Below are 23,117 nucleotides of genomic sequence, written 5' to 3'. Positions count from 1 at the left end.
TGTGAGGTGGGCTGATGCCAACCTTATGAAGTTCAACCACTACAAGTGTAAGGTCCTACACCTGGGTCGGAGCGATCCCAGGCACAGCTACAGACTGGGCAAAGAAGAGATTCAGAGCGGCCCTGCAGAGAAGGACTTGGGGGTGCTGGTCCATGAGAAAATGAACATGAGCCGGCTTCAGTGTGCGCTCGCAGCCCAGAAAGCCAACCGTATCCTGGGCTGCATCAAAAGGAGAGTGACCAGCAGGTCGAAGGAGGTGATCCTGCCCCTCTAGTCTGCTCTTGTGAGACCTCACCTGGAGTACTGTGTGCAGTTCTGGTGTCCTCAACATAAAAAGGACATGGAACTGCTGGAACAAGTCCAGAGGAGGGCCACAAGGATGATCAGGGGACTGGAGCACCTCCCGTATGAAGACAGGCTGAGAAAGTTGGGGCTGTTCAGCCTGGAGAAGAGAAGGCTGTGTGGAGACCTCATAGCAGCCTTCCAGTACCTGAAGGGGGCCTATAGGGATGCTGGGGAGGGACTCTTCGTCAGGGACTGTAGTGACAGGACAAGGGGTAACGGGTTAAAACTTAAAGAGGGGAAGTTTAGATTGGATATAAGGAGGAAGTTCTTTACTGTTAGGGTGGAATCGGTTGCCCAGGGAGGGTGTAGTGCTGAATCCCTGTCAGTGTTCAAGGCCAGGCTGGATGAAGCCTTGTGTGGGATGGTTTAGTGTGAGGCATCCCTGCCCATGGCAGGGGGTTGGAACTCGATGATTTTAAGGTCCTTTCCAACCCTAACTATTCTATGATTCTATGATTCAGACCAAACCACAGACCTATTGCTACCACTTCAAAAATACGTACCTGTCACCTTCCAGGAAGTTTCACTAACATCAAACCTCTTAAATAATGATACAGAGCACAAACAATTCGATTCATTTCTTCCTGGTTCTACTCAGTCATCTGAAAATCTGAAAAGTTAAAATACTAATTACCAAGAGCATGCTATCCTGTGGCATGGAGTATAAGGCTCCTTGGAAGCTCGGCAACAGTGGGGTTTAATATAAGCCAGACTGGTCCTTGCAGAACTCCAGACTACTTAGACCTTGTTTCTGTGAGTATCTTTATGACAGTTATGCCCTTTATACAATAGTGAAGGCTAAACATCATAGTTCTAACTGACTCATCATTGCAAGCATTTGAAAGAATACCTGAAGAAACAGAGTAACATACCAGAACGCAGGACCAACTCACATAACCTAAGCTCCATTCATGTCCATTACACTGATATAAATGATAAAAATCAACTTACTACGTACATTTGGGCTCTAATTTATGAATACCTCTAAAATGGGAGTCATGATACTGATGTTTGAAACCACTCTAAAACTTGTAACAATCTGTTTAAATACTGTGTACTATTATAAATTAACTGAAACCAACATCTTTTCTATGGCCTGCTTTACAATCAGACGTCAACTTTTCATGTGTGGGTTTGAAGAGCAAATGAAGAGTTATGATGGCAGGCAACATGCTACTCTATCACTCAAACCATCTGCAGCTATTATTTTGGAAGGAGATAATTTAATTTGTGAAATAACCAGAAGATTGTAAATGAAAGTAACTGCATTCATAAAAATAGTAGTTAAAACTATACAAAGTGTGTGAAGTTTTAAAGAGCCAGTTGCAGTGTGTGTAATCTGTCAGTAAAATTGAAAACCCACAGATTTCAGGCCGGTCATTATGAAACTATGACAGGGTAAGGAGTGCCCACTTAACATTCACTTCCATCAGCTTTTCACATCACTAAAAACATGTTTTCAAGTGACAAGAACAATAATCATTGCCCTGCACTCCAAGCAGAAAAGTACACTGAATTTCTTCATGCCAAATGGTATCTGCAGGAGTCAATTAATCAAATGCATGCATTAGCCATTTGCAAGTTCAAAGCTTCACCATTTAAAACTCAGCTTCTAGAAACTCCGCTGCACACAGACCCATCTTTATTTTAGGGGAAAATGAAATTATCAGAGCAGTTTAACTTGGCTTTACAGACAAGAAGAAGGTACACCTGCACAGTTTTCTACTTACAAACTTGTCTTAAAAGTGCCTTGAAATGAACAATGAACAACAGGCTAGGACATTCAGGAACACTGCATTTGGAACTCACAGGGTTAACTGCAGCCAGCACCTCACCCCACCACAACTGCTGCCAACTGATGCTTGTCCAGTACCAGGCTGGCTTCATTCTCAGATTTCAATACTCAGTTCAGAAAGAGTTCCTTTAAAGGAAAACACAGGCCACTACAATGTTTCTTAAGAATAATGAAAACAGAGGACCAGCTGTTCAGAGGCAGTCAAGAAACCAGTGCTGAAATGACAACCCTAATCCTGGTATAGTATAAAAACTGCAGATTCAACTCCCTTCTTTTAAACTCAAGAGTATTCTTGCCATGCCTTCCCATTCTAGGACACCAGGAATTACTAATTGTGAACAGTCTGTTTACCTGGTGCCTTAAATCTTGTTTAGGCATCAGATTCACTTCTTACAGAAAGGAATAAATAAATCAAGAATTACAGCTTAAAAGCAACAAAGAGTACAGTGAGTACTTTGGAGATCTTTGAGTTCACAGTAATGTACTTCTTGTAACTCTCTTTTGCAGGATAAATCAGGTAAAAAAAAAAAAACCAAGGTAAAATTCTTCAAAGTGCCCTAGCTACTTTGGCAACACCTATATGGCATTCACAGAAGAGAGTTGAAGCACTTAAACATGATCATATCCCCTAAATGAAACACAGTCACTTGGAAATTTTAACTAGTAATACATTAACGTAAGAGAAGCCTAATTCCCTGCAGTGTTTCTGAATTCAGTCAAGTGCAGAGTAATTCAACATTACATAGCAAGTCAGAGGCAGGATAATGCATTTATCTCATCCTCACACACACCCCCCTTCCCAGCAACCCACAAACAAACAAAACAAAACCCCAGACATCAACCCCAAAACAATACTTAGATTGGCCTATGTTCGTAATTAGTACAGATAACCAGTAATTGTTATGTTGAAGTATGCAACTGTCAAAGTAAAATTCATTACACTGTAAAAAGCCTACTCTGGAAAGGTTTATTCCCCATACTGTATCCCTGCTCTTAGCTCTTTGGAGAGGTAATTTATCAGCACTGCTATCAACTTCTGCTGGAGACTAGCATTTCCCATTACAAGAGCAGTCAGCTGAGCAACGTCAGTCCAGTCTAAGTGCCTGAGAATAACAACGGCTTCATTGTAGAGTGTCTGCTGCTCAGCAGGAGGCAGTTCCTGTAAAATCTGAGGGACTGGCCTGAACCGTCCACTCGTCATCCAGGCACCAAGCAAGCCACCAAATGCTCCTCCTAGGACAGAGGGAGAGAGGCGTTACTCCTTGCCAGTTGATGTTAAAGCCTGAACTTCTATCCACAGCCTTCACCAACAATGTTCCCACCTGTATTAGAATCAATGCAGAGTTGTGGATGTCTACTGAAACTGCGTTCATACCCAATGTTCAAAGCACCAAGAAGGATTTTTAAAGCTTTTTACATCCACAGCAATCACAAAGCAACTGTTTGCACAATCAAAGCTAATAGCTTCAAGCTAAAGAAATCAGAAACAAAACACCACTCCTTAGGGCTCTAGTCTCTTTATGGTAAGCCCTACCACTAAACAAAACCATGCCCAACGAAAACATCGGACGTTTACTTTATCAGTGCCATTAGCCCATAGTCTCTTGCCAGATTCCCGGACTGATCCAAGCTTTCAAGCTTCTCTACAGCCACACATTGCAGCCTCCTGCTCCCACAAAGTCCACCCCTCAGAGACCAAACCATCAGCTTTGTGCGCTTATCATCTGCCAAACTAAGAGCCCACCCCAGCTGGACAAGAAATGCTCTGCTAAGTAGACGGGTTCAAAGAGTTTCAAAGGTGCCACTGTCTCAACCTTAGACCTCTAGACAGCTTCTGTTTTGCTGCACAAGTGTCCAAGTCAGCAAGGTCACTACCACACTAGAAAGAAACAAACATGCCTTTCTCATGCACACCTTGTTTCTAAAAAGCTGACAAACAAATTGGCATCTTGCTAAAGGCCATCTACATGAAATCTAAACACTGCATGTCCCTTTCCTTCAATCCATACCTACACACAAGCTTCCTCATTTCTTCACTCAAGGAGTTAACCACTTAAAGCAAAAAACACTTACCTACAGCGATTCCAGGTGGACCTCCCATCAGACCCCCAATAAAAGCTGTTGCACCTGCCAGCAGTGCTCCTCGACCAGAGTGCTTGACAGCAGCTCTCATCCCCTTCTCCTGGGAGAGGTGGCAGAACAGCTGCATCACATCATCAACATTGATGGGCATCTTGGCAAGGTAAGAGCCTGGAAAAGATACTTTAAATTACCTCCAGATTGCTGCAGCAAGGACTAAACCTTGCTACTAAATGAATGCTAAGAAAAAGCAAGAGTTCAGAGTCTGTGAGGCTGAAAGTACAGAGGCACAGTAAAAAAAAAAAAAACCAAAGATGAATTTATTTTCTCTTTCGTTTCTGGGGAAAACCAAGCCTACTTGCAAATAGCTAATGACTGACAGAAATGGAAATAAAACCATGTGGAAAACAGGAAAGTCTGTTTTTATGAGAAATTTAGAAGACCAAACAAGGGGCAGCACCAGCAATGAGAGACAGGATTCAGTTCCTCCCATCAGTGAGACAGAAAATTATTGGTGTTTGTCCTGCACCTCCTTAGCATGGCCTCAGACTAACCCAGCCACTTGAGTGCTGACAAGCATTTGCTGCTTCTCTTTGGGTCAAATCCAGCCAACACCTTGTGCAAAGCTCCTCAGTATGAAGCCTCTCCAACATGGACAGGACAACAGAAGGTGGAAAGCTGACCACACAACACACCACCACACAACACACCACCACACAACACACCACCACACAACACACCACCACACAACACACCACCACACAACACACCACCACACAACACACCACCACACAACACACCACCACACAACACACCACCACACAACACACCACCACACAACACACCACCACACAACACACCACCACACAACACACCACCACACAACACACCACCACACAACACACCACCACACAACACACCACCACACAACACACCACCACACAACACACCACCACACAACACACCACCACACAACACACCACCACACAACACACCACCACACAACACACCACCACACAACACACCACCACACAACACACCACCACACAACACACCACCACACAACACACCACCACACAACACACCACCACACAACACACCACCACACAACACACCACCACACAACACACCACCACACAACACACCACCACACAACACACCACCACACAACACACCACCACACAACACACCACCACACAACACACCACCACACAACACACCACCACACAACACACCACCACACAACACACCACCACACAACACACCACCACACAACACACCACCACACAACACACCACCACACAACACACCACCACACAACACACCACCACACAACACACCACCACACAACACACCACCACACAACACACCACCACACAACACACCACCACACAACACACCACCACACAACACACCACCACACAACACACCACCACACAACACACCACCACACAACACACCACCACACAACACACCACCACACAACACACCACCACACAACACACCACCACACAACACACCACCACACAACACACCACCACACAACACACCACCACACAACACACCACCACACAACACACCACCACACAACACACCACCACACAACACACCACCACACAACACACCACCACACAACACACCACCACACAACACACCACCACACAACACACCACCACACAACACACCACCACACAACACACCACCACACAACAGCTCTTGATGACAGTAACATCATGTGCTTTCCCCAGTAAAGCTGACTTCCACAGTTTCCTAAACCCACCTAATTGTAATACATGTGAAAGGACATTTTGTGAGCAGGGACACCTGAAGATCCCTGCAGTGTGCAGGAGCTGGCTGTCCAAAGCAACCCGTGTTGCTCCACCCACCACACTGACAACATTATCGAGTTTCCTTTTGGTGACATGGCATCCTCAGCAGTGCAAAGGGCATCAGCTGCCCTGGGGCTTCTCTGAGTAAATGAAAGAATCTTTCCTGACCAGATTCAAAGTGCTATTGGCTTAACAGTGAAAGAAGCCCAGACTGTAAAGAAAACAGGAATCACACTGCTATCTGCTGGCGTACGAAGTGCAGTGAAAGCACATGTTTGTAGTAATGTGTTAGCCTCAAGGCAAAGCAGAAACACACTGGAACTCAACCAACTCTGAGTATTTTTCCCCATAGTAAATGATTTTACTGCTTTACTCCCTTCACCACGTCCCCAAAGGTAATTTCCACTTGCAAACTGAAACATATTTGGGGGTCTTTCTGGCTTGATTGAAGAAGTTTCTCAACAGAGATGTTCCCGCTTAATTCCCAATGTGAGCATCACACTCAGAATTCTCAAAGACATTACAAGGAGGACTCACTTTCTTCCACTTCTGCAATTATTTGTCACCTCTCAGCATATTCACTATATTTTAAGCCCTGCAGTGATTTTTAGCAAATACAATAGCTGATGCACAGCATGTACAAGTTGATTTCTTTTTCAAACCATACATACAGAGCTCTACTGAGAGCTACAAAAACAAACTATGTATTACAACACATACACATAAAATAATTCCAGAGATTCCTGCATTCAGCCCAAAGCCCCAGATGAGTGGATCAGCATTTAAAAGGATCTGTAAGTTTTATGTGTCAGAGGCAGAACCAGACGAAAGCCAAAAGTATTTATAAACTGATTGTGTAACTGACACGTAAACAGAACCACAATTTGATTGTAGCAACTAATTATTTCCTACGGAATCCACCCAGATGTTAAGAAACACGAGGAATTTAAAATACTGGATCTGCAGTAATGGAGGGACTGAAACATCAATGCCATCCATAAAATTAGGCAGGGCTTTCAGAAATGTTGTATCATAGAATCATAGAATAGTTAGGGTTGGAAAGGACCTTAAGATCATCTAGTTCCAACCCCCTGCCATGGGCAGGAGCACCTCACACTAAAACAGCCCACACAAGGCTCTGTGCAACCTGGCCTTGAACACTGCCAGGGATGGAGCATTCACAACTTCCTTGGGCAACCCATTCCAGTGCCTCACCACCCTAACAGGAAAGAATTTCCTCCTTATATCCAAACTTCCACTGTTTAAGTTTGAACCCATTACCCCTTGTCCTATCACTACAGTCCCCAGTGAAGAGTACCTCACCAGCATCCTTACAGGCCCCCTTCAGGTACTGGAAGGCTGCTATGAGGTCTCCACACAGCCTTCTCTTCTCCAGGCTGAACAGCCCCAGCTTCCTCAGCCTGTCTTCATAAGGGAGGTGCTCCAGTCCCCTGACCATCCTCGTGGCCCTCCTCTGGACTTGTTCCAGCAGTTCCATGTCCTTTTTATGTTGAGGACACCAGAACTGCACACAATACTCCAGGTGAGGTCTCACAAGAGCAGACTAGAGGGGCAGGATCACCTCCTTCGACCTGCTGGTCACGCTCCTTTTGATGCAGCCCAGGATACGGTTGGCTTTCTGGGCTGCAAGCGCACACTGCAGCCAGCTCATGTTCATTTTCTCATCGACCAGCACCCCCAAGTCCTTCTCTGCAGGGCCGCTCTGAATCTCTTCTATGCCCTATCTGTAGCTGTGCCTGGGATTGCTCCGACCCAGGTGTAGGACCTTGCACTTGTCGTGGTTGAACTTCATAAGGTTGGCATTTGCCCACCTCACAAGCGTACTAAGGTCCCTCTGGATGGCATCCCTTCCCTCCAGCATATCAACCGGACCACACAGCTTGGTGTCATCGGCAAACTTGCTGAGGGAGCACTCAATCCCACTGCCCATGTCACCAACAAAGATGTTGAACAAGACCGGTCCCAACAACACCCCCTGAGGGACACCACTCGTTACTGGTCTCCAGCCGGACATCGAGCCGTTGACCACAACTCTTTGTGTGCGCCCATCCAGCCAGTTCTTTATCCACCGAGTGGTCCATCCATCAAATTGATATCTCTCCAGATTAGAGAGAAGGATGTCGTGTGGGACAGTGTCAAACGCTTTGCACAAGTCCAGGTAGATGACATCAACTGCTTTACCCTTATCCATCAATTCTGTAGCCCCATCGTAGAAGGCCACCAAATTGGTCAGGCAGGATTTCCCCTTAGTGAAGCCATGCTGGCTGTCACCAACCACCTTGTTGTTTTTCATGTGCCTTAGCATGCCTTCCAGGAGAATCTGCTCCAAGATTTTGCCAGGCACAGAGGTGAGACTGACTGGTCTGTAGTTCCCTGGGTCTTCCATTTTCCCCTTCTTGAAAATGGGGTTATATTTTCTTTTTCCAGTCATCCGGAACTTCACCTGACTGCCACGATTTTTCAAATACGATGGCCAGTGGCTTAGCAACTTCATTCGCCAGCTCCTTCAGGACCTGCGGATGGATTTCATCAGGTCCCACGGACTTGTGCATGTTCAGGTTCTTAAGATGGTCACAAACCAGATCCTCTCCTACAGTGGGCCCAAGGTCTTCATTCTCGCAGTCCCTGTGTCTGCCTTCCATGACTTGGTTGGTGTGGTCAGAGCATTTGCCAGTGAAGACTGAGGCAAAGAAGTCATTCAGAACCTCAGCCTTCTCCAAATCCTGTGTAGCCAGTTCTCCCGAAAGCTTCCTCAGGGGGCCTATGTTGTCCCTAGTCTGTTTTTTATTCGCTATGTACCTATAGAATCCCTTCCTGTTATCCTTAACATCCCTAGCCAAATTTAATTCTAACTGCGCCTTAGCTTTCTTATCCTGGTCCCTAGCTTCCCAGACAACATCTCTGTAGTCTTCCCAGGCCACCTGTCCTTGCTTCCAGCTTTTATAAGCCTCTTTTTCCCTTCAGTGTTTCCTCAGCAGCTCCTTATCTATCCATGGAGGTCTCCTAGCCCTCCTGCTGCACTTCCTTCTAGTTGGGATGCAACATTCCTGAGCTTGTAGCAGGTGATCCTTGAGTATCAACCAACAGTCTTGGGCCCCCCTGCCCTCCAGGGCTATATCCCATGGAACCTTACTAAGCAGGTTCCTGAAGAGGCCAAAGTCTGCTCTGTTGAAGTCCAGTGCAGTGAGCTTGCTGCACGCTCTTCTGACCGTCCGAGGATCTCGAATTCGACCATCTCATGATCAGTGCAACCGAGGCTGCCCTGGAGCATCACATTTCCAACCAGCCCTTCCCTGTTGGTGAGCATGAGGTCAAGCATGGCACCTCTCCTTGTCGGCTCCTCTAATACTTGCAGAAGGAAGTTGTCTTCCACACAATCGAGGAACCTCCTGGATTGCTTGTGCCGGGCTGTACTGTCCCTCCAACAAGTATCAGTGTGGTTGAAGTCCCCCATGAGGACAAGGGCCTGCGAGCATGAGGCTGTTCCTATCTGTCTATAGGGCACTTCATCCACAAGAGTCCTCTTGATCAGGCGGTCTGTAACAGATCCCCACAGTAATGTCTCCCATAGCTGTTCTCCCTTTAACCATGACCCACAAATTCTCTGTTGACTGCTCACCTGTCCCCAGACAGAGTTCCATACTCTCCTATCCCTAACATAAAGGGCAACTCCCCCTCCCCACCTGCCAGGCCTGTCTTTTCTAAAGAGCCTGTAACCTTCCATTCCAACACTTCAGTCACAGGAGCCATCCCACCATGCTTCTGTGATGCCTATTATATCATACCCACATAGATGTGCACACATCTGTAATCAGTCTTATTTGTTCCCCATGCTACAGGCTTTTGTATAGAGGCATCTGAGCCGAGCTCCAAATGAAGCCGGCTGGTTGGCTGGAGTGGCTGGAGTATATCTACATTGCTCCATGCATTTATTATAGGTGTTAGCAACTGACTGGGTGTGCTGGGATGGAATGATGCCCCCTTCCCACAACATATCTAGTTTAAAGCTTCCTTGACCAATCTGGCAAGCCTCCTACCTAAACTGTTCTTCCCCTTCACTGTCAGACCAGCTCCACCAGCCCCCAACAGACCTGGCCTCCTAAATTGAGTCCCATGTTCTAGTTGCCCAAACCCCTGACTATGGCACCACCGTTCTAACCATTTACTAACCTGGCCAGTCCTCCCAGCCTTTTTAAGGTCCTCCCCTTTACACTGGAGAACTGATGAAAAGACAATCTGAGCTCCAGAGCCCCTAACCACCTCTCCCAGGGCTCTGTAGTCCTCCTTCATGTTCTCCAGGCCACTGCTATCTATATCCCTAGCACCCACATGGATCACTAGAAGTGGGTAACAGTCAGTGGGACTTACTATAGCAGGCAGCCTCTCTGCAACGTCCCTGATCCACGCCCCAGGCAGGCAGCACACCTCCCTTGAGACTGGGTCAGGCCGACAGACGGGTGCCTCTGTGCCTTTCACAGCAGAGTCCCCTACCGCTACGACCCGCCGCTTTTTCCTGGCAGCACCAGAAGCTATGTTTACCAGCGCACCAGCCGGCCGTTCTGTTCGTGGTGCAAGTGTTTCCTCATCAGCCCCCTGCAGGACAGCAAAGCAGCTCTGGGTGGGGAGAACAAATTTCAGAGGAAGCCCCTTGCTTTGAATTATCCTCTGCCTTCTTTTTTTTGTGGTTTTCTTTGTTATTATTTCCCAGCTTCCTGGGTTAAAGGCCTCCTTCTTTCCTCCATGAGCTACAGTGGACTTGAGGCCCCTGCACACCTTGGGCCTGGAGCACGCAGTCCGGCTTCCTCTCAGCTTCCCCGCCATCTTGCAGCCCATTGACAGCGTCCCGCGGCTCAGCCCCTGCTGCAGGAGGGCCTCCACCAGGGAGCACCGAGTGCGGCCCTGCCCACCGTGCACCCTCCCTCACAAGCCCAGTGCAGGCACTCCCTGCCCTCCGGGCTCTGCAGCCTCCCCTCTCACCGGCTCTGTCAGGGTGCCTACGCCGGGCACCGCCGGGGCAGGCAGAGCAGAGCCCCCGGGCCGGGCCCTGCTCACACGGCGAGTACTCACCACCAGCACGACCTCCAACCAAACTCGCCCGACCCGCCCTGACCACCGCGCTCCTGGGGCCGGCTTTTACCCACCCAGGGCTGGTGCCGCCCCTCCTGGCTCCGCCCCCTGTGAGTCCCCGCTCGCGTCCGCGGAGCTGCCGGCCCCTGGGCAGCTCCCGTCGAGGCCTTGAGGCTCCCTCGGTGGCTGTCGCCGCTCTGCGTTGAGGGTCCCGGACGCTGAGCTTCCCCCTGCTCCGGTGTTGAAGTCGTCCTCTCTCGAGCTGCTCACCTCAGCAATAAGATCATTATGGCCGGAAAGGACCTCAAGATCATCCAGTTCCAACCCCCCTGCCATGGGCACAGACACCTCACACTAAACCATGCCACCCAAGGCTCCGTCCAACCTGGCCTTGAACACTGACAGTGATGGACATTCACAACTTCTGTGGGCAACCCATTCCAGTGCCTCATCAACCTCACAGTAAAGAACTTCCTCCTTATATCCAATCTAATCTTCCCCTGTTTAAGTTTTAACCCGTTACCCCTTGTCCTGTCACTATAGTCCCTGACGAAGAGTCCCTCCCCAGCATCCCTATAGGCCCCCTTCAGGTACTGGAAGGCTGCTATGAGGTCTCCACGCAGCCTTCTCTTCTCAGGCTGAACAGCCCCAACTTCCTCAGCCTGTCTTCATACGGGAGCTGCTCCAGTCCCCTGATCATCCTCATGGCCTCCTCGGGACTTGTTCCAACAGCAATTGCTACAGAATCCACCCAGATGTTAAGAAATACTAAGAATGTAAAATACTGTATCTGCAGAAATGAAGGGATGCAAACGTCAATGACATCCATGAAATTGGACCTGGCTTTCAGAAATGCTGTGTCCCCACATGTCTTACAGACTTCACATGGCATGAGAATATCTAGCACTTCAAGAATAAAAAAATAAATACCAAGAGTTTTGTAAAATGAAGTTGCTGGGAAACAAAGCTTTGTTGTCCAACAGACCTTCCTTTTTGTTCTACTGCAATTCAGTGGTTGTGTTCCTCTCCTCTTTGTGGTGTTCCCAACTGCTTAGATGAGATGTTAAAACTCTGTACTTCTCTGACTAAATTAGATAATGCGGGTGCTGGGGAGCGAAGTGAGCAAGGATCCTGTTCTGCCTACCCAGAGAGAATGGTAACATCATGTGTTCGTAGTTCGTCTTTGAACCTACAACCAATGGGTTTCACTAAGAAGTACATTCCTCTCAGAACTAACCTCTTAAGAAGAAAAACATCACAGAGAGAATTAAAACAACAAAATGATCACATCATACCCACCTAACTGAAAACCTTATTAATGCCAACAACCTAAGGGGGTCCTAGACTAATCCATGGTGTGACCCTCAATTCAGCTCCTTCCTGTTTAACATTCCCATCTCATTACCCTACTTCACCCTTCAAAGAAGGCTGACTTTCAACAGGCAAAAGCCCTTTCATTCCCCTGGGCTCACTGTCCTACCAATAGAACAAGGAACACTCCCAAATGTCCACATAGAAGATACTCTAAGCAGCACACAGCCTGGCCTACCGCTGAGCTGTCCTCGCTGCTCCTCACAACCTCCTCCTGAATTAACAGAGCAGATCCTTCAATAAACATCTCCACACTGTGCATGTGCATAGAACAAAAAGCACCTATAGGACTAATTCCAAACCCACCAAGAAATGAAGACAGAGATCTAAGCTGTCATACCAAGAGCCAGCTTTACCTTGGCAGACACCACACTGTGGTAAGCAAGATTTACTACATCTACGGATACTCATTGTAATAATATAACTACGTTACATACTGGCTATACATTCAGCCCTATGTTCGAGTTCCAGTTGTTAGGAGACAGTAAGAAACTCATGTATTTGACAGACAATCCAAAATGCAATACTTAGAAGAGCATTCTAGCATTGTTTCATAAGAATTGAAACCTTAAGAGCATTACTTGTGTATTTCTCTAAGCATGTCAATTTATCAAAGCATTTAATTGGTTCATTTAAAAAAACAGACAACAAATTTACTCACAAACAAACTACTTTTAGGAACCTAAGAGCTGATGTTACAAGGCTCTTGGATGCCTAAAACTCAGGCAAAAATTGAGTGGGAATTTTCTCCTTCCATTGAGACTGAAGGAAATTTGGCACCTAACCTGTCCCACCTTGAGCGTAACCTTCTTACCTGGACTGCTGGATTATTAAGTATCTGTGAAGGACTGGCCGCAACTCCTTCAGCCCTTAAAGTTGTTTAACCTACTCAATGTCTTTAGAACTTATAGATAATTGGTATTTTTTTTTTTCATTTCCTAGCCAGTTTTTCCAATTTTAAAGGCAGCAATTGACAAAATTACAGGTCATTTCCATCAGCTAGCGGATACCAAAGCCAAAACAAGCAGACTTCAAGAAAGTCACCTGGAAACACAAATAGCCAAGATTGTTTCCTATTGACACTTGGTATAGCAGACGTCAGTGGCATCTTTGAAATCAGAACTAAGCCCGAAAATTAAAGATGCTTTCCCTCACTTGCTGCAAAAAACATAAGCTTCCCCTCATCAAAATTAATCAACATGTTCTGAACGTCTTAAAATTTATTAAAAAATTAAGACTAAAATAGGCTAAGCATAAAACGTAATTAAGAAACTGTCAAAGAGCCGGCATATTAACTGTCAACATTTCAGATTTTTTATTTGCCAACAACACAGATTTCATGTTCAGTACTGCTGAAAGGATGGCACGGCCACAATGAAACTCAGGGAAAAGAGAAACTGGGGAAGCACAGAATGGTTTGGGTTGCAAGGGACCTTCCGCTAGACCAGGCTGTTCTAAGCCCCATCCAGCCTGGCCTTGAACACTGCCAGAGATGGGGCAGCCACAGCTTCTCTGGACACCCTGTGCCAGCCCCTCACCGCCCTCACAGGGAAGAACTTCTTCCTGATGACTAATCTAAATCTCTCTTCTGCCAGTTTAAAGCCATTCCCCCTTGTACTGTCACCAGAGGCGCTGGTCAGAAAACCGTCTCCGGGTTTCTTCTCAGCCCCTGTAGGCACAGGCATGTGCTCTAAGGTCTCCCCAGAGGCTTCTATTCTCCAGGATGAACAAGCCTGGCTCTCTCAGCCTGTCTCCATAGCAGAGGTGCTCCAGCCCTTGGAGCATCTTTGAGGCCTCCTCTGGGCTCGCTTAAGCAGAAAGGCCAAATATAGACGAACATCTAACTGCTCATGTAGCCCTAATAACCTGTGTTTATTTTTAATCATAGTATTGAAGTAATAATTCAGTTTGGGACAGAGTGATAAAAATTCCCTCCTTTGATGTTGGCAGATTCATTGCTTTTAATTTTGCTCCTTGGAAAGCTGCTTGCAGCTGGAATGTGGGGGGCTACTTCTAAAATGTACATGGCATTGTGGTTCTCTGCTCAGTTTAGGAATTGCATTTGCTTTTTACATCCAAAACACGGAACTCAAGAGCACCAGCAGACCTGGAGCATTCGGAGCTGTTACATGCAGAGCTGTTTTATGTCATCATGGAAAGCAGTCCAGAAGTCCCCAGTGTAGCCACAGAAATTGTGTTATTCCTCCTCCTTCTCTTCATTCCGCATTTACATTTTCTCAACAAGGGCCTGAGGGGAGACGGTTTACCTTAAGTCAGAAGTGAAATCGTAACAAAAGCTTAGCTGACAAAGCCAAACCCCACCGTAATAACCCGTTCGTGGCAACCGGCAGCATTTCTAGCACCAGGCAGTGACTTTCCAAGGACTGTACTGGTGTGCACCGGGATCAGTGTGGCATTTCAAGACGCGTACGTGACACGGGTGCTTAACGCTGCTCCGGTGCAGAGCACGTCCGGTTACATGTGCTGCTGCACCAGACCGGCACGCTGCACTGTACCCATGATGGCTGCAGCGCACCTGGATGAAAAGAGGCACAGGCTGTGCTCAGACGACGCTCCCGGCTTAGGGCCCGGGATGCCCTCAGGGCTCCCAGCGCAGGCGGTCCCTCTCCTGCTCCTCCCGCAGCAGCTCGGCCGCGACCGGCAGCCGCTCTCGCAGCACCGCGTACCTGCAACCACCGCGACATTTCGCAACGCCCCGCCAGCGGCCGCGGCCGCGCTCGGGAGCGGCCGGGGCACCCCGCGGGCGCGCCGCAGTCTCCCGAAACGAGGTCCTGGGCAGCGGCTGCACCGCGCCTGGCCTCCGGCCCGCGCCCGCCTCGGCACCGGGGCCCCGGTCGGGTTGGCTGCCGGTGCCGCCGCGGGGGCAGGCGGGAGGGGCGACAGCGGAGCCGCGTTCAGTGCCGAGCGCGCTGCGCCGACCGGCTGCGGCGGAGGGAGCCGGGCCCGCTGCTCGCGGCCTGCCACCGCCCCGCTGCGCCAGCCCCCGGCGCGGAGGTGACGACTCGCTGCCGCGGGCCCGGCTCCCTCGCGGAGCACCCGCCAGCGCCGGAGAGGTCCCGGGCCGGGCCCGGCCGGACTTCGCTGCTCTCCCCGTACCGGCGGCACCGCAGGCGTTTCCGGCCGGGCGCGGCAGCCGGCTGAGGTAGGCGGTGGGGAGGCGGGAGGGAGCGGGCGGGAGAGCCGCGGCCGACGCTGGCTCAGCCCGAGGGCACCGGGAGCCGCGGCGCTGGGCCCCCTCCCCTCATCCCGGCCCGCTGTCGCCGGCTTTGCGTTTGCAGCGGTCGGGAACGTTCCAGAAGAGGCCGCTGCGGCAGGCGGGCGCGGTGGGGAGCGGGGCCGATGGGCCGCGGCCCACAGCCCGGCGGGTGCCGGGGCTGCCCGGGAAGGGCGGCGGGAGTCGCGGGCCCCTGGGGCGGGCTCGTCCCCTGCCGCTCCAGGCTTTGGGACCGCCCCGGGCTTAGAGCGACCTTGGGGTACGGCGAGAAAGGCACCAGAAACCTGAGCGGGGGAACTCGCCTTTGTCTTCTCATCGGAGCCTGCCCCGCAGCTGGCAGTGTGCAAGGCCGGGCTGGATGGGGCTTCGACCAGCCTGCTCTAGTGCAATGTGTCACTGCCGGTGGCAGGGACTGGAACTGTGCGAGCTTTAAGGTCCTTTGCAACCGAAACGAATCTGCGATTCCGTATTTTGTATGGTGGAAATCCCTTTAAATAAAAACACAAGTCACTGTGATGCTTTTTAAGAATACTTTAATGAAAACAGAGGACCAGCTGTTCAGAGGCAGTCAAGAAACCAGTGCTGAAATGACAACCCTAATCCTGGTATAGTATAAAAACTGCAGATTCAACTCCCTTCTTTTAAACTCAAGAGTATTCTTGCCATGCCTTCCCATTCTAGGACACCAGGAAGTACTAATTGTGAACAGTCTGTTTACCTGTTGCCTTAAATCTTGTTTAGGCATCAGATTCACTTCTTACAGAAAGGAATAAATAACTCAAGAATTACAGCTTAAAAGCAACAAAGAGTACAGTGAGTACTTTGGAGATCTTTGAGTTCACAGTAATGTACTTCTTGTAACTCTCTTTTGCAGGATAAATCAGGTAAAAAAAAAAAAAACCAAGGTAAAATTCTTCAAAGTGCCCTAGCTACTTTGGCAACACCTATATGGCATTCACAGAAGAGAGTTGAAGCACTTAAACATGATCATATCCCCTAAATGAAACACAGTCACTTGGAAATTTTAACTAGTAATACATTAACGTAAGAGAAGCCTAATTCCCTGCAGTGTTTCTGAATTCAGTCAAGTGCAGAGTAATTCAACATTACATAGCAAGTCAGAGGCAGGATAATGCATTTATCTCATCCTCACACACACCCCCCTTCCCAGCAACCCACAAACAAACAAAACAAAACCCCAGACATCAACCCCAAAACAATACTTAGATTGGCCTATGTTCGTAATTAGTACAGATAACCAGTAATTGTTATGTTGAAGTATGCAACTGTCAAAGTAAAATTCATTACACTGTAAAAAGCCTACTCTGGAAAGGTTTATTCTCCATACTGTATCTCTGCTCTTAGCTCTTTGGAGAGGTAATTTATCAGCACTGCTGTCAGCTTCTGCTGGAGACTAGCATTTCCCATTACAAGAGCAGTCAGCTGAGCAACGTCAGTCCAGTCTAAGTGCCTGAGAATAACAACGGCTTCATCGTAGAGTTTCTGCTGCTCAGCAGGAGGCAGTTCCAGTAAAATCTGAGGGACTGGCCTGAACCGTCCACTCGTCATCCAGGCACCAAGCAAGCCACCAAATGCTCCTCCTAGGACAGAGGGAGAGAGGCGTTACTCCTTGCCAGTTGATGTTAAAGCCTGAACTTCTATCCACAGCCTTCACCAACAATGTTCCCACCTGTATTAGAATCAATGCAGAGTTGTGGATGTCTACTGAAACTGCGTTCATACCCAATGTTCAAAGCACCAAGAAGGATTTTTAAAGCTTTTTACATCCACAGCAATCACAAAGCAACTGTTTGCACAATCAAAGCTAATAGCTTCAAGCTAAAGAAATCAGAAACAAAACACCACTCCTTAGGGCTCTAGTCTCTTTATGGTAAGCCCTACCACTAAACAAAACCATGCCCAACGAAAACATCGGACGTTTACTTTATCAGTGCCATTAGCCCATAGTCTCTTGCCAGATTCCCGGACTGATCCAAGCTTTCAAGCTTCTCTACAGCCACACATTGCAGCCTCCTGCTCCCACAAAGTCCACCCCTCAGAGACCAAACCATCAGCTTTGTGCGCTTAGACACATTCACGCTTTCATCTGCCAAACTAAGAGCCCACCCCAGCTGGACAAGAAATGCTCTGCTAAGTAGACGGGTTCAAAGAGTTTCAAAGGTGCCAATGTCTCAACCTTAGACCTCTAGACAGCTTCTGTTTTGCTGCACAAGTGTCCAAGTCAGCAAGGTCACTACCACACTAGAAAGAAACAAACATGCCTTTCTCATGCACACCTTGTTTCTAAAAAGCTGACAAACAAATTGGCATCTTGCTAAAGGCCATCTACATGAAATCTAAACACTGCATGTCCCTTTCCTTCAATCCATACCTACACACAAGCTTCCTCATTTCTTCACTCAAGGAGTTAACCACTTAAAGCAAAAAACACTTACCTACAGCGATTCCAGGTGGACCTCCCATCAGACCCCCAATAAAAGCTGTTGCACCTGCCAGCAGTGCTCCTCGACCAGAGTGCTTGACAGCAGCTCTCATCCCCTTCTCCTGGGAGAGGTGGCAGAACAGCTGCATCACATCATCAACATTGATGGGCATCTTGGCAAGGTAAGAGCCTGGAAAAGATACTTTAAATTACCTCCAGATTGCTGCAGCAAGGACTAAACCTTGCTACTAAATGAATGCTAAGAAAAAGCAAGAGTTCAGAGTCTGTGAGGCTGAAAGTACAGAGGCACAGTAAAAAAAAAAAAAACCAAAGATGAATTTATTTTCTCTTTCGTTTCTGGGGAAAACCAAGCCTACTTGCAAATAGCTAATGACTGACAGAAATGGAAATAAAACCATGTGGAAAACAGGAAAGTCTGTTTTTATGAGAAATTTAGAAGACCAAACAAGGGGCAGCACCAGCAATGAGAGACAGGATTCAGTTCCTCCCATCAGTGAGACAGAAAATTATTGGTGTTTGTCCTGCACCTCCTTAGCATGGCCTCAGACTAACCCAGCCACTTGAGTGCTGACAAGCATTTGCTGCTTCTCTTTGGGTCAAATCCAGCCAACACCTTGTGCAAAGCTCCTCAGTATGAAGCCTCTCCAACACAGACGGGACAACAGAAGGTGGAAAGCTGACAATACAACACAACAGCTCTTAATGACAGTAACTCATGTGCTTTTCCAAGTCAAGCTGACTGACTTCCATAGCTTCCTAAACCAATCTAATTGTAATACATGTGAAATGATGCTTTGTGAGCAGAAACACCTGAAGGTGAAGCATCAGTTCCCTGCAGTGCGCAGAAGCTGGCTGTCCACAGAAGGCAACCCATGTTGCTCTATCCACTACACTGACAACACTGGCAAACAAAGGGGATCCCAGACTAATCCATCGTGTGTACCCCAGTTCAGCTCCTTCCTGTTTAACATTCCCATCTCATTATCCTACTTCAGCCTTCACAGGAGGATGACTTTCAACAGGCAAAAGCCTTTTTATCCCCCTGGGCTCACTGTCCTACCAATAGAACAAGGAACACTCCCAAATGTCCACATAGGAGATACTCTAAGCAGCACACAACCTGGCCTACCGCTGAGCTGTCCTCGCTGCTCCTCACAACCTCCTCCTGAGTTAACAGAGCAGACCCTTCAATAAACATCTCCACACTGTGCATGTATGTAGAACAAAAAGCACCTACAGGATGAATTCCAAACCCACCAAGAAATGAAGACAGAGATCTAAGCTGTCATACCAAGAGCCAGCTTTACCTTGGCAGACACCACACTGTGGTAAGCAAGAATGTGGGTGAGAAGCTCCACACACAACTACTAGAAAGCACACATGCCACCTGTGTAGATCTTCAAAATGAAACTCAAAGACAACAGCAAACACTTACAGAGGAACTGATGCCCAGGATAAAACCCGTGACACTGTCTTCTGTCTCAGCTGTACAGCAATAGCTCTACCTGTACTGCAACTTTTTAGAACATCAGCACTACAGCAAAACCAAACAAAAAGTCCTTGGCAGCTGAAACATAGTAAATCTTCACAAACAACAGCATGCACAAAGATCTGATGATTAAACAATAGTTCAGTAACTATTTGAATAACAGCTGGAATCAAGATATTCCCACTCATAAAGGAAGGCTGCATCACTGGTCTTGATACTGTTAGCTTGAGTAGCATTTGTGCTCTTAAATCATCACTTTCTCAAAATCCTGCCTTTAGAGTCCAGCCCAGGATTTTAAGATCTGCAGCACAGGTGGTCTGATTTGAATCATGACTGGTATCCACAGCCAGTAAAATCTGGTTTAAATAAACCAGTTGTAGCCATGCTCTGCATCTGCAATCTTCAGTAATTTTGCTAGGGCAGAGTTCATTCCCTATTGACACTTGGTACAGCAGACATCAGTGGCATCTTTGAAATCAGAACTAAGCCTGAAAATTAAAGATGCTTTCCCTCACTCGCTGCAAAAACATTAACTTCCGCTCATCAAAATTAATCAACATGTTCAGAATGTCTTAAAATGTATTAAAAACTTAAGACTAAAATAGGCTCAGCATAAAAATTAATTATAAACTGTCGAAGAGTTTAATATGGCGGCATTTAAGATTCTTTTTTTATTTATTTGCCTACAACACGGATTCCATGTTTACTACTGCTGAAAGCATGGCATGGCCACAGTGTAACTCAGGGAAAAGAGAAACCATAGAAGCACAGAAGGGTCTGGGTTGAGAGAGACACATTGCACTAGAGCAGGCTGGTCGAAGCCCCATCCAGCCCGGCCTTGCACACTGCCAGCTGCGGGGCAGGCTCCGATGAGAAGACAAAGGCGAGTTCCCCCGCTCAGGTTTCTGGTGCCTTTCTCGCCGTACCCCAAGGTCGCTCTAAGCCCGGGGCGGTCCCAAAGCCTGGAGCGGCAGGGGACGAGCCCGCCCCAGGGGCCCGCGACTCCCGCCGCCCTTCCCGGGCAGCCCCGGCACCCGCCGGGCTGTGGGCCGCGGCCCATCGGCCCCGCTCCCCACCGCGCCCGCCTGCCGCAGCGGCCTCTTCTGGAACGTTCCCGACCGCTGCAAACGCAAAGCCGGCGACAGCGGGCCGGGATGAGGGGAGGGGGCCCAGCGCCGCGGCTCCCGGTGCCCTCGGGCTGAGCCAGCGTCGGCCGCGGCTCTCCCGCCCGCTCCCTCCCGCCTCCCCACCGCCTACCTCAGCCGGCTGCCGCGCCCGGCCGGAAACGCCTGCGGTGCCGCCGGTACGGGGAGAGCAGCGAAGTCCGGCCGGGCCCGGCCCGGGACCTCTCCGGCGCTGGCGGGTGCTCCGCGAGGGAGCCGGGCCCGCGGCAGCGAGTCGTCACCTCCGCGCCGGGGGCTGGCGCAGCGGGGCGGTGGCAGGCCGCGAGCAGCGGGCCCGGCTCCCTCCGCCGCAGCCGGTCGGCGCAGCGCGCTCGGCACTGAACGCGGCTCCGCTGTCGCCCCTCCCGCCTGCCCCCGCGGCGGCACCGGCAGCCAACCCGACCGGGGCCCCGGTGCCGAGGCGGGCGCGGGCCGGAGGCCAGGCGCGGTGCAGCCGCTGCCCAGGACCTCGTTTCGGGAGACTGCGGCGCGCCCGCGGGGTGCCCCGGCCGCTCCCGAGCGCGGCCGCGGCCGCTGGCGGGGCGTTGCGAAATGTCGCGGTGGTTGCAGGTACGCGGTGCTGCGAGAGCGGCTGCCGGTCGCGGCCGAGCTGCTGCGGGAGGAGCAGGAGAGGGACCGCCTGCGCTGGGAGCCCTGAGGGCATCCCGGGCCCTAAGCCGGGAGCGTCGTCTGAGCACAGCCTGTGCCTCTTTTCATCCAGGTGCGCTGCAGCCATCATGGGTACAGTGCAGCGTGCCGGTCTGGTGCAGCAGCACATGTAACCGGACGTGCTCTGCACCGGAGCAGCGTTAAGCACCCGTGTCACGTACGCGTCTTGAAATGCCACACTGATCCCGGTGCACACCAGTACAGTCCTTGGAAAGTCACTGCCTGATGCTAGAAATGCTGCCGGTTGCCACGAACGGGTTATTACGGTGGGGTTTGGCTTTGTCAGCTAAGCTTTTGTTACGATTTCACTTCTGACTTAAGGTAAACCGTCTCCCCTCAGGCCCTTGTTGAGAAAATGTAAATGCGGAATGAAGAGAAGGAGGAGGAATAACACAATTTCTGTGGCTACACTGGGGACTTCTGGACTGCTTTCCATGATGACATAAAACAGCTCTGCATGTAACAGCTCCGAATGCTCCAGGTCTGCTGGTGCTCTTGAGTTCCGTGTTTTGGATGTAAAAAGCAAATGCAATTCCTAAACTGAGCAGAGAACCACAATGCCATGTACATTTTAGAAGTAGCCCCCCACATTCCAGCTGCAAGCAGCTTTCCAAGGAGCAAAATTAAAAGCAATGAATCTGCCAACATCAAAGGAGGGAATTTTTATCACTCTGTCCCAAACTGAATTATTACTTCAATACTATGATTAAAAATAAACACAGGTTATTAGGGCTACATGAGCAGTTAGATGTTCGGTCTATATTTGGCCTTTCTGCTTAAGCGAGCCCAGAGGAGGCCTCAAAGATGCTCCAAGGGCTGGAGCACCTCTGCTATGGAGACAGGCTGAGAGAGCCGGGCTTGTTCATCCTGGAGAATAGAAGCCTCTGGGGAGACCTTAGAGCACATGCCTGTGCCTACAGGGGCTGAGAAGAAACCCGGAGACGGTTTTCTGACCGGCGCCTCTGGTGACAGTACAAGGGGGAATGGCTTTAAACTGGCAGAAGAGAGATTTAGATTAGACATCAGGAAGAAGTTCTTCCCTGTGAGGGCGGTGAGGGGCTGGCACAGGGTGTCCCGAGAAGCTGTGGCTGCCCCATCTCTGGCAGTGTTCAAGGCCAAGCTGGATGGGGCTTGGAACAGCCTGGTCTATTGGAAGGTGCCCCTGCCCATGGCAGGAGATTGGACCTGGATGATCTTTAAGGTCCTTTCCAACCCATACTATTCTTGGGTTCAATTTTTTTTTCTATGGTGGAAGTTAGTAATATGCAAATGAACATTGTAGAGTTTATTCCTTAAGGATTTACACGCTGCTGTAAATCACGCTACTCCCTTAGAGATATTCTGATTCTGCTGAAGTCTTTGCACCAAATCTTGTTATTGCAATCAGCTGGATGAATATTTGATTCTGTATGCAGTTACCAGCCAGCAATTCTTCTAAATATAATAATAAAAGTATAATAAAAAAAAAACCTGTTTCACATCCCAAATCCTCAAGTCATCTGTCAGAAGCAAGCTTTGGAAATCAACAACAGCATCAGTGCACTGGCATCCTGGTTTGGCAAGCCACCTAGCAGATTTCTGTCAAGTCCT

At 49.0% G+C, this 23,117-nt stretch overlaps 3 protein-coding genes across 4 annotated transcripts; all 3 read right to left on the bottom strand.

Annotated features, from left to right (window-relative positions):
- Positions 1 to 1,955: 1,955 nt before the first annotated feature.
- LOC136005580 (protein C19orf12-like) lies at positions 1,956 to 11,202 on the bottom strand. Its single transcript, XM_065663174.1, has 3 exons — positions 11,137 to 11,202; positions 4,214 to 4,390; positions 1,956 to 3,373 (listed from the first exon to the last, which is right to left on the bottom strand). Exons 2-3 carry the CDS (start codon positions 4,371 to 4,373, stop codon positions 3,108 to 3,110), a joined length of 426 nt encoding a protein of 141 aa, XP_065519246.1. The 5' UTR covers positions 4,374 to 4,390; positions 11,137 to 11,202; the 3' UTR covers positions 1,956 to 3,107.
- Positions 11,203 to 13,798: 2,596 nt separating this feature from the next.
- LOC136005436 (basic proline-rich protein-like) lies at positions 13,799 to 16,487 on the bottom strand. Its single transcript, XM_065662908.1, has 3 exons — positions 16,461 to 16,487; positions 15,195 to 16,122; positions 13,799 to 14,755 (listed from the first exon to the last, which is right to left on the bottom strand). The coding sequence occupies exons 1-3, from the start codon at positions 16,485 to 16,487 to the stop codon at positions 14,745 to 14,747; spliced, it is 966 nt and encodes a 321-aa protein (XP_065518980.1). The 3' UTR covers positions 13,799 to 14,744.
- On the bottom strand, positions 16,259 to 21,610 carry LOC136004735 (protein C19orf12-like). 2 transcript variants are annotated; one of them, XM_065661537.1, is made up of 3 exons: positions 20,953 to 21,610; positions 18,199 to 18,375; positions 16,259 to 17,343 (listed from the first exon to the last, which is right to left on the bottom strand). In XM_065661537.1, the coding sequence occupies exons 2-3, from the start codon at positions 18,356 to 18,358 to the stop codon at positions 17,078 to 17,080; spliced, it is 426 nt and encodes a 141-aa protein (XP_065517609.1). In that variant the 5' UTR covers positions 18,359 to 18,375; positions 20,953 to 21,610; the 3' UTR covers positions 16,259 to 17,077. The 2 variants fall into 2 exon arrangements, with proteins under 2 accessions (XP_065517609.1, XP_065517610.1); XM_065661538.1 differs by lacking the exon at positions 20,953 to 21,610 and having other exon boundaries at positions 18,199 to 19,814.
- Positions 21,611 to 23,117: the final 1,507 nt, after the last annotated feature.

The sequence above is a fragment of the Lathamus discolor genome, chromosome Z (assembly GCF_037157495.1).
Source record: "Lathamus discolor isolate bLatDis1 chromosome Z, bLatDis1.hap1, whole genome shotgun sequence".
NCBI lineage: Eukaryota > Metazoa > Chordata > Aves > Psittaciformes > Psittacidae > Lathamus > Lathamus discolor.
The sequence above is the reverse complement of the archived record's forward strand: the minus strand, read 5'-3'. Positions and strand labels throughout refer to the sequence as shown.